At 29.9% G+C, this 12,094-nt stretch overlaps 2 protein-coding genes across 2 annotated transcripts; one reads left to right on the forward strand and one right to left on the reverse strand.

The window, feature by feature from the left end:
* Positions 1–2,532: 2,532 nt before the first annotated feature.
* LOC102593163 (MLP-like protein 423) lies at positions 2,533–3,815 on the forward strand. Its single transcript, XM_006355925.2, has 2 exons — positions 2,533–2,751; positions 3,367–3,815. Exons 1-2 carry the CDS (start codon positions 2,562–2,564, stop codon positions 3,636–3,638), a joined length of 462 nt encoding a protein of 153 aa, XP_006355987.1. The 5' UTR covers positions 2,533–2,561; the 3' UTR covers positions 3,639–3,815.
* A 748-nt stretch (positions 3,816–4,563) lies between these two features.
* Positions 4,564–8,748, reverse strand: LOC102583000 (WAT1-related protein At1g70260-like). The gene is made up of 7 exons (XM_006355899.2): positions 8,441–8,748; positions 8,246–8,308; positions 7,290–7,406; positions 5,972–6,218; positions 5,592–5,750; positions 5,325–5,476; positions 4,564–5,123 (listed from the first exon to the last, which is right to left on the reverse strand). Exons 1-7 carry the CDS (start codon positions 8,632–8,634, stop codon positions 4,937–4,939), a joined length of 1,119 nt encoding a protein of 372 aa, XP_006355961.1. The 5' UTR covers positions 8,635–8,748; the 3' UTR covers positions 4,564–4,936.
* Between the last annotated feature and the right edge of the window lie 3,346 nt (positions 8,749–12,094).

Genomic DNA, 12,094 nt, shown 5'->3' on the forward strand with positions numbered 1-12,094 from the left:
AATACTTAGTTCCCTTATAGCTTTTTGAGAAATGAACTCAACTCTTTACTCTTTGCTTAACTTGAAAACTTGAGTCTTAAAATGAATTTAAAACATTATTAAAGACTCTTGAAAACTTTAACAAACTTTGTTTTGACTTGCTTCTTAACTTCTTAAGTTCTTTGACTTTGATCCTAACTTTCCTTGAATTGAATTATGAATTCAAGGTTCATGATCTCATGTTTATGGATGATTTCATGATGTTTAGATGTACCTCGGAGTGTTGAAATCAACTTAGAAACATAGGTACATTGCTAAGGAACAAGTACGAAAAGGTGGGGAACGAATGGGGAGAACTGGCGTCCCTAGTGCTCTGAGAGGCGCGGGGCGCCATCCCTCAAACATCAGAGAAGCTACTGGGGCTGGGTGAACTTTAGAGACCCTTTTGGGGCGTGCTGGCTGGCGCGACGCCCCACCCCCTTCCCCAGGTTTTTGACGATTTTTCTTCTCCGTTTTTCATCTCTAAACTCTCCTAGTTTTCATGGTTCTTTCCCCAAACACTTAGGATCAATAGAACCCTCAACATACAACAGATTTAACTCGAAAATTCACCCGAAAACACGAATCAAATCAACAAGAAACTTCAACAACACAACCAATCAAGAACTTAACGATGTCCTTCAAAAACTTCACTTTTTAACATGTTAACAACCCAAAATCGTTGAATTGAAACAAGTTGGTGTGTGGGTGAACTAACCCATCACTAAAGATCTCACATACCTTGTAGGGATCACCCCCGACGAATTCCACTCGAACCGCTTGGATGATCTTGGCGAATTCTTGACTTCTTCTCCCGTTCTTTCTTCCTTTCTCTCTTCTCCAAGCCCTAAGCGTATTCTAATTTTCCAAAACTGAATTAAGTTATGTTTTTACCCCAATAAACCCCTAAAAATAAATTAGGAATTTAATTAGAGAAAAGACTAGTTTGCCCTTCCTTAAATCCGGATTTGGACTTTCCTCAATCCAATAGCCCAACTTCCGAAAGGCATAACTCACTCATATGATATCGAAATCGCTCAAACTCAGCGGCGTTGGAAAGATCTTCCCATGGTCTTTCCAACCATATCAAGAACTACTCCTAAATCATCCCGATCTAGGAGTTATGGTCATTTGAAAATGACCAAAACTCACTTTTCTAACTTGGACAAATTTTCCAGATTATTCTTATTCTTTCCAAAAATAAGTATTTTCAGATTTTAAACTCTTTCTAGTCGTTTCTAGGTACGAGATGTTACACTCTGCATCAAATCAAAACCACACAAACAAATTGAAATGAAGAAAATATTAGCTTTATAAAGAAATCTCTACATTCCATTTCCGATATCCCTCTTTTAATCTCAGACCTAACCTAAATTTTGGGGCAGTAAAAAGGCGAGTTGAAAATGATTTTTTATGACCACTTACCAATTGAATAAAGAGAAAATTGATCTTTTAAAATTTTGTGTGTATAAAAATAAAGATCTCTCGTGGGTAACAATAAAAAATTCTTATAAACAACATAAGATTAGAAGTCGTTATAAAATAATAAAGCAAGAACAAGAAGAATATTGTAGAGAAAATTAGAGAGAACCTATTTAGTTAATCTTTTTTTTTTTTTTAATAATTCAAATTAATCTGTGTGTCACTGCTTTAACCTCATAACAAATTCAATTATACTATTTTTGAGTAATTTTTTTTATAAATTTTAATACTCCATTAATTTAGTAACTTTAATATTATAAGATTATAACTAATAAATTTCATGACTTACTAATCCAGTAAATTACATCTTAATGGTACTTCAAACGATTCTTGTGAGTAATTTACTTTATAAATTCCTAAAAATAAAACACCTTCCAACTGCAAAATCCTACGAATTTGCTAGCAATAACTAGTAACTGTTTATTCGGGATTATTAATAGCAACTTACATGCCACCCATTGAAATATTTAAAATTTATGCATATTAGATGTTTATCTCAAATAAATGAATGCATTATATGTATTGAAACATGCACAATAATTTTTAATTTATGATTAATTAATATGTATTTTTACTTTATTAAATCATTTAATACTCTTAATCTATTTTTAAATATGAATTGTGGTGCAGTGGTGAAACTGTTTCACCCTTAATCAGATGTCTCATATTCAAGCTAGGTATGAAAATGGGCCCGCAATACACGATTCGAATTTAGTCGGGACTCCAATACAGGTAAGAAAATTTTGTTGAGAACACCACTTCCGAATGAGCCCCAGTGCGCGATCCAAAATATACCCTTCATCTTCAATATAGAGACCATTTTTAATGCATTATATTCTCCAACTACTTCTCATACAACTTCACCGTAAATGAATTTAACATTCAACTACATTCGTATGTTTGTAATTAACAACACAATATAGGTAGTAGAAAGTAGCTAGATTTTACAATTAATTAATGTTCACCTAGAGGTCACTACTTACTATATATATATAACTAATTCTTAAAATACTTTTTACTTCATCACATCAAGCAATATTATAGTCTCTCAATTAAAAAAAATGTCATCCAATTTAGGAAAAATTGATGTTGAAGTTGAGGTGAAAACTCCAGTAGACAAATTTTGGAATGGCATTAGGGACTCAACAAATTTGTTCCCTAAGGCTTCCCCTAATGAATACAAGAGCATTGAAGTTGTTGAAGGTGATGGCAAGTCTGTTGGTTCTGTTCTATTGATCAAATATACTGAAGGTATGTTCATACATTGTTTCCTCATGTTTTAATTAATTAACAGGTTGTAACAGATAACTTACTTTTTTTTCAAATTCCGAGTTTCCTTTTTTTATGGATGGTTTATCGGTTACCTGATCACTATACTACAAGAAAACAGGTCATTAGCAACGAAAACTAATTATTGTGATTTGTAATACTTTTTACGTAATTTCCTAATTTAATTTCAAAAGACTTAAAGCTTCTATGTCTGAATTTACGATTAAAGTTTAAAAGTTCGAATCTCAAAATTTCGACTATGCCACATCAATTAGAACTAAAAGTAAAAGGTCCATGAGAAGCATGAAAAGATTTTTTACACTACATTATATTGGTCCATAATAAGTGAATTCCTTTCAAAATGGTAATTTTTCATTCATGAGTACATATGGATAGAAGCGAACCTAGAATTTGAAAGCTTTGGATGCATCAATATCACCTTAGCTCAAATAGTTTCTGTCAGTTTCTCAAAATAGATATACATATATACACATGATTTTTTTCCGAAGTTGACGGGTGCTCGTGCACCCCATTTATAGGTATTGGTCTTTTGTTCTGTTCTTTTCTAATTTTCATTGTTTATTTTTTTTCATATAGGGTTTCCGTTGGTGACATTCTCAAAAGAGAAAATAGAGTCAATTGATGAGGCAAACAAAACATTGGCTTATTCAGTTATTGATGGTGAAACCTTGAAATACTACAAGAGTTTCAAAGGCAAGCTAACTGTAACTCCAAAGGGAAATGGAAGTTTGGTTAAGTGGTGCTGTGAATTTGAAAAGGCAAGTGATGAAATTCCTGAGCCACAAATTATTAAAGATTTTGCTGTCAAGAATTTCAAGAATCTTGATGCTTATCTCATTGGGGCATAAAGACCTCATGACATATGCTGTGTGATAGAAATGAAATAATCTTCACATAGTATATAGTTTTAATGAATAAAATTACTTGCAGGAATGTGAGTAGCTACTTTACTTTTCTAGTCATGTAAGTGTAACAAAAAATTGAATAAATAAAACTATAATGGGGTAATTAAGACCTTATTACTATATATACTCCTTTCATCTGTTCACTTTTACTTGTCATGTTTTACTTTTCGAGAGTCAAACTGTATGAACTTTGACCAATATTTTAAGATTTAGTTTTTTCATCATATTAATACGAGAAAGATTGACCAACTAGGGTTGTGGTTGAGTAGTAAGTACTCCTTTCATCCTTAACCAAAGGTCTTGGATTGGAGTTCAACCAGGTACAAAGTCGTCTTTATTATGGAGCGCTTTACGTCAATATCGGACTTTTCCCAACGCGAATCCAAATTTAATCGTAATCCAATGCGAATATCGAACATCAGATGAAACACAAAAAGGATATGAGAAAGAAAAGATTGTAACCAACAATAATGCTTCCCAATACTAATAGACTTTCAACTCTTACACTATATATCAGCTAATTAGTGTGGATGTGATGTTGAACTTGCACCTAATCTCAACCATGAAAAAAAGTAATGATTTTTCTTACAAAACAAACGGTATGTATGGAGGGACCAGGCAAAGCAAAATATCAAGATTGTGTGCACTGTGCAGGAAAATAATTGAATGTAGAGAAAAACTTTGTAATTTTTTCCAACATATATAACTGGAAATGATCTCTTATGACCACTTACAAATTTAAACAGACAAAAGTGACATTTTCATATGTCTTATATGTAAAAATGAAGATCTCTAATAAAAATTCATCGAAAGTTGAGGCCAAATTAATGTGCCAACAACTTATAGGTCCAATTAGTGATTGCTTCCATATCAAAATGTGGGAGCACAATGCAGTCTTATATATATATACAATCACAAACTCGTAATATTCATCTCATCAAAACCAATGCTCACTATTTACAAATGAGGTAAACTGAAACAACATACACCAAATTTCTCAATCAAACATATTAACAAGAGCGCGTACGTACGTACATACGAACATAGTTCATACGTACGTACGTTAACCTCTATAGCTACCTAGAGAGAAAATCAATATAAGTTGAACAACAATTTCATTGTTCAACTTGCATTGGAAGGCTTGAAAAAAATACCTCCTTCCAACACATATATACAACTAATTTTAAAATTCCTAGCAAACACTTACATTTATCTTCATCATCTTAATAAATTTCCATATCTTACACTTTTAAACCTCCTTCGACTTCTTCGTCTTCGTCTTCTTCTCTTTCTTCCAAAAGTGGAACTTTCTCATCAGAAGTAGTTGGTAATATGCTACCCTTAATGTTTTTACTTGTTTCATCATCTTTGAGTTGTCCCCATAGTGTAGTGAAATAACCCATTCCACATATAATTGCACTCAACATACTGCAAAATATTCATCAATACAATTTTGTTACGCAATCAGATCACTTAAAAAAATACGTAACTCAATATATAACAACTATTCGATTTGTAACTTTGAATAAATGATAAGTAATTAACATGTTATGCTAAGTTAAATTATAACCTGCATTGTCAGTATATATACCTTAACGAAAAAAAAGTCGATAAAATTTATAAACTTGCCTTCCATAGTGAAAAGTATCAGCAAAAAGTAAACAGCCACAAGCACTAGCTGTTGGAATTCCTACTGGCTTGAAAAATAGAGGAAAAGAAGATCCCTTCAAACGCATGCACCACATTTGAACACTGCTACGTATTAAACTGCCAAAAATTGCCTATTTTTTTAAGAACAAACAAAAATAAAATTGCATGTTAATATAGTTTGACGATAGTTATAATTGATAAATCAAGTATAGAAAATTAAAAAATTATGCACTTTATTAAACTTACTGTTAAAACAATGACAAGAAGCTCCATGTTCAGCTCGAGTTTCCAAGCATTAAGATCTTTTTCCATCACCAAAGCAAATATTGCTGATTGTATCGTCCCAAATAAAGTATATAGAAATACTAATTTCATCACATGTGGGTACTTTCTAATAGTTCCAACCTGACCCCAAAAAAAAAAAAAAAAAACATAAGTAAATAAACTACAATTCGAAGTGACTTTGGTGTGAAAAGGGATGATTACGATTTACGAGCTACGACTCTAAGCACTCCAGTCAAGTAGTTTACATAATATATACAAAGTATATAAGTTATGTATATGTTATGTACATTTCAGACTTTCAGTCATATTAATAAATTAGTTGGTCGAACAGTATATATTACCTGAATAATATTCCATATACAAAGGGCTAAAGAAGCTGAAGCAAATAAGAAGCAACCAAGAACCCAATTCTCACGTGTTGAAGTGAAAACAAGGAGGTGTGGGTTGGCTAGGTGAAGAAAAGTTGGGGAATATTGCTTCACCACTCCACCTTTGTAGTAAGTCATTAACAAGCCACCAATTATTGATATTAGAGTTCCAATCATTCTTGCTTGGCTTCCTTGGCTCTTCACATCAATTCTTATTTTCCTAAAAAAAAAAAAAATAATGTTGAATTAGAATAGTGATTAATAATGATGACCAAATTAACATGACGTTACGTTGCGATAAATATTTTTACAATCAGATCACTTAATTAGAAGATACTAGCAAATAGTTTTATCAATCACACTATAACTTTTGATGGTATCAGAGCAGATAAATATCTTCAGATCGAATCTCAACGCCGCTCATATTAAAAAGATCATTTCCACCACCTGTGATCAAATTTCACCATCACTCATATTTAAAAAAAATCCACATGCTTGGTTCATAAAAAAATTAGGCCCACACATGAAATGATCACATACTTCAACAATGACCATTCAAATATTTAGGAAATATATATGTAACTTTTCATTGGAAGGAATTGTTTGACTGATTTTTACAAGCAAACGTAGTGGCACGTAGGTACTACGTAGGTCCATCTCTTTACCAACCAACTCCATCACTTAATTTATTCCTAACCTCTAAATATAATATTATTTTTAAGTTTTAATTTATATGACATAATTTAATTAGATAAAAGATTTAATAAAAAAAATTTAATATTGTATAAACTTTTAAAAATTATGTCTTGATCAAATAATTACATTTGTGTTATTGTAATTAAACATCTATTATTAAAAATAAAATAAAAATAAAAATAATATCATTCTTTTTTAAATGGAAAAATTCGTTTTCTCTTCCTGGTGTATATGGCCCCCATATATTAATTTGGATCCAAGTGTATTTGACTCTTGGCCACCATTTATAGATTCATCAACACACAATTCTTGAATCTAATTAATATAAATTTAAACTAGATGTCCCACTTCTAACATCATCCACAAGTTCTAGGTCTGTCTTTCTACATCACCTTTAATTTGTCAATTTTATTTATTTCATCAAGTTGCAAGAAATTAAAGGACCACTAGAAAAAAATAAAATTATGTGAGGTAGCAAATCTTTTTCTTTTGTTTAAGGCTCCATAGTATCTAGTTTTCAAGATTCAAGATTCCAATCAACAAAAATCATATAATATGAAATAATAAAGAAGTTGTGGTTGAAGAAATAATTAACCTGAGAAATATAGCAAGAATAAAAGTTAAAGCTGGGACCATGTTGGCCATGCCACAGGCTACAATTGGTGAACTGTAACTTAGTCCAGCAAATGCAAGGTTCTGAGCTATTGTAACCCTGCAAACACACCATCATAAAATCAAATATCGTCGCGTGTTTTAATTTATATAACATACTTTTTTTTTATTAATTTTAGTATGTCATATATATTCCCCTGATCCCCTGCACGCTCGAACACAGTCCGGTATTAGGGCATGAACAATCTATCCAGGGGACAATATTGGAGGTCTGGATAATTTGATACCATGATGAACAAATGAATCTTCAGTTTAACTCAATTCAAAACGATAGTTTTAGGGGAGAATTATTAATATAATATTAACCAAGTCATATAATGGAAGTATAGGACTCCATTTATCATCGATATGGTATTGATATGATTTATAATCAGACAACATCTAAAATTTGTTCAAATTCCTTTTTTTTTAGAATTTTTTTTCTCTTAAACTATGCACCTTTCTACAATAGATTAAACTGAGCTCAGTCTTCGATTTGTGAGTATAAATATGTGTGCGTGGCACGATAGAACCACTAAAAATTTCAAATAAATACTAAAATAATATAAATCCATTAATTCAAAAGTACAATTTCATCAGTTTAAGAGCCTAAAATTCTTAACTCATCAAATTTAAATGAGGAATCTTTCTCTCTATTATATTAACCATCGTAATTAATTAGTACTTATGAAAATATGATCTACCTAGCTTGAAAATATATTTTTCTCTTAGAAGTGAAGAAGAGAGAAAGAGCTGAAGATCTATCAAAAACAGGTGATCAATATCCCGATAAAATTTGTATACATCCTATATGATATCCTCCCTAAATTTTACTAGTGGAATAATACTGAATATGTTATATCGTATGTAGTAGTGAAAAGAGAGAAAAGAAGAACTAACCCTACTAAACCAAGGATAAATACACGGATAAGTATTGGGAAAGTAAACAATGAAGCTTGTATCCTGCAACAAATTAAAAAAAAATAAATTAAACATCAACACATATTATATATCTTATTCTCTATTATTGCAAGACAAGATGTTCATCAAATTTGTTGAATAAATTACAAAAAAAAAAAGGTGATGAAATCTTACTTGTCTCTTCTATGATAGAAATATGAACAAGGAAGAAGAATAATTGAGCTAAGAGCATTTGTATAAACCACAAAAACATAAGAACTCATCCCTAATCTTGACATGGATGTACTTGCCATTATAGTCAAGAAAATTGTACACATTTCTATTATCACCATGGCTATGCATGGCAAAATATCTTGTGCTATAGCCATAATAATAATATTATCTCTTATCAAATATTCCTCTTTACTCTTTGTATTTGTGTATATATGTAATTAGCTTTAGCTAGGCTAATTTAGTGAATATTGTCTCCCATTTATGAAGAAAAGGCAATGAGAGTTTTCAATATATACAAAACATCACAAGTTAACCTTTCATATAAAGGTCAAGCTACTTTAGAGGGAATGAGCAACTCGAGTAGTGACCCAAACGATGGACACAACATTAAATAATAAAATAATAATTTTTTTTTTTTTTGCTGACGGAGAAACTCTTAATCGATATCCTTTAAATAAGCACACAGTAAACTTCATTTCAGTATAATAACAATATCGCATTCAAACCATATAGAAAGAGTAAAAAACGTGCTAGCTAGATTAGTTTGTGCTTCAAGATCGATCAAAAAAATTAAACACTTAAAAATCACTTGTTAATTGTGATTAATAATAATAATATAATAATAATACTAATATAGTCTCTTATTATTTGTCCTAGGTGGATTTTTTCTTACACGTATGAAACCATGGTTATAATGTCCAAAATAAGTTAAAGTTGTTTAGATTAATATATGGACCTACAAGTTTGTTTTTGTGGTTCAAATTAATCATGGTCCTACAAGATATTTTCTTGAAACTCCATTAGGTCTCTTCAATTACACCTAACGATTCCAACATAATTCTTTATTCCAAATTACTTTTTTCACCTAGAAAAAAAAAAGGATGATTGTCTTAGTAATAATATTTTACTAGAAATATCTTAGATATATTAATTTATAATCCACTTGCCCAACTTTATCCACTATTATTTATTTTATTTTACAATGGTTGAAGAAGAGTTTTTGGGAATGGTTGGTGTTTGCAAAAAAAAAAGTTACAATACTTAAAATTGAGTCGGAAAGAGTATTTGAAAGTTGAAGTTTTAGTTTGAAAATTATTTAACATATTGTTTAAAGAAATATCAGCCAGTAAGTGAAAATAAAGTTGATTTATGAATGATTTGAATATTATTTTTTTTAGTTTAAAATGGATTTGTAAATAACATAATTTACTTCATATCCAAATTTAATTTGATAAGGATTCATTAAATTGACTATTAATAGGCAACAAAGTACAAACGATGAACAATTTGGAATAAAACATGAATTTTGTCTAGGGACAAATTAGTAAATGAAAACACGACCCGTCTTATCTATTTAAGTTTGTTCGGATTAATAATCTGTCTATTTACTAACTCTCTGTTCATTTTGATAGGTGAATTTCAACCCATTTAAAAGTTGAGGTCATATATAGCCTAATTTACACATGAAAGTTTTTCTTAAAATATTTTTTGTTTGATATATTATATATAATCATAAAAAAAAAAAAAAAAAAAACTTATAAATTACAAGAAAAATAAATAAAAATTTGATAAAAAAAAAATGCACGGATCAAACCATAACCTATTATTTAATCCATTTTAATTCGACTCATTTCACTCCAAATAGCATTTGAAAGGACAGATTAAATCAGTCAATTTTAACCCGCCCATTTGATAATCCGACCTTATTAGCATACACAAAAAAGATTTAAGATTGCGTCCTTCTCTCAACAATCTATTTTAAGATGATATCATTAAGGCATAAGAATCCAAGATTAACACCTATTGATTGGCTGGTAATGATACTTTAAGTAATAAATAAATTAGAAGAATTTAAGACATCAGCAATTCAAGTTATATTTATGTTTAAACTATAGTACGTAAGCAATAAAATGGGAAGAAATAAAAAGACAAAACTCATTTTATTTAATTATATTGTTAGTAATAAAAAAAACGTCAGCAGACCATGTTTGTTTTTTTGTTGTTTTGGAAAATAAATAGGTGAGAGGCCTTTGTCGTCTTTGGACCAACTGCTCTTATACTTATCAAAATATTTGTTTGTTCACACCCTTATTTTAGAGGTTTTCTTTTACTTTTTTCTAGGTCAGATAGGATCAATGATTCGAACCTTCTTTGATAGAAAATTATATTGATTACACGTAGTTAAGTTAATCATCTTTAATTTTTTCGTATATTTACTTATTTATATTTTGAACCTTCTTAGTAAAACTCTTGACTTTTTCATTGATTTCGACCATCTATTCTAGTTTAGTTGTTAATACGTGTTTGGATGATATTCATAACATGATGATATATTATCCGTTTTTAGGGGTGGACGTTCGGTATTCGATTCAGGATAATCAAATTTTGGATTCGGTAATTGATAGTTAAAAGTAGATACCAAATATCAAAATTTTAAATTTCAGTTCGGTAATCAATAAATTAAATTTCGATTTAATATGGTATTCGATAATACTGTATTGAAGTTGTAGCCAATTGTATTATAAAGTTAATACTATTTTTTCAATCATTTCTATTTTTTATGTGAAGGCACGATATAATAGAAGATCAATAAGTAAGAAGACAACAAGAAAAACAAATTGATACAACTAAAAGACATGTATTTGGGTTGTTTATGTTCATTCTTTAACTTTCTTCTTTGGATTTGTACTAATGAGTAATGGACATGTTGATACATGATCTTCATTAAGTAAATAATTCAATATTCGAGAACTACCAAATACCAAATGGTACTAATGTCTCATACCAAACCCAAACCCGAATATCATAATTCTAAAATTTTACTTCCGAATATCCAATCACCGAATACCAAATTACCAAAAATTACGATTCGATTTGGTAATTCGATTTTTGATATTTTAAATCAAATCCGCATGATTTTCTCCAAAATGCCCCCATATCATTAAGATATCTAACACTTTATTTATATAAAACATGTAACTTTAGCCGGCACAATTTAATTTTCTCAAAATATATTCTAAAATGAAAGCATCGAAAAGTTATGAGATGCCTATATATGACTTTAGCTTAAAATTAAATAACCTCTTTAGTCTAAATCAGATTATCTCCAGTTAACAATTGCTATTTCTAAATTAGCTTATCACTCTTGATTATTAACTAAAATTAAAAACAAGTTCAACAAATATAAGAAATCCTTTAAGTTAAAAGGCATCATTAATATTAATGCAACCTTTCTTGTATTCGTAAAGGCATTTTGGGCAACTAGAGTCAATTAGAGTGTGTAATGTATAATTAATAAAATATAATTCAGTATATAGTATTTTATTTCGTTTCAATTAAGTAGGAAGCTGTCAGTGTAATAATATGGTGTGAATGTTGAATACAATTGGTCAATTGGATTAACCAATTGATTAAAGACTAATTTCATTTTACAAAATTTTATTCTCAATTTTTCCTTTACTTACTCATTCTAGTGTATCTAACTGTCCCTTAGCACCTCTCTCCTATTTTTTTTCCATTTTGTTTTTACATATATGACTTGAATTAACATTGGGAGATTCAAAATTTTAAAGTTTACAGGTTTATCAAGTTTTGAATAAATTATTGGGGGGAGGG

The sequence above is a fragment of the Solanum tuberosum genome, unplaced genomic scaffold (assembly GCF_000226075.1).
Source record: "Solanum tuberosum cultivar DM 1-3 516 R44 unplaced genomic scaffold, SolTub_3.0 scf00210, whole genome shotgun sequence".
Taxonomy (NCBI): Eukaryota; Viridiplantae; Streptophyta; class Magnoliopsida; order Solanales; family Solanaceae; genus Solanum; species Solanum tuberosum.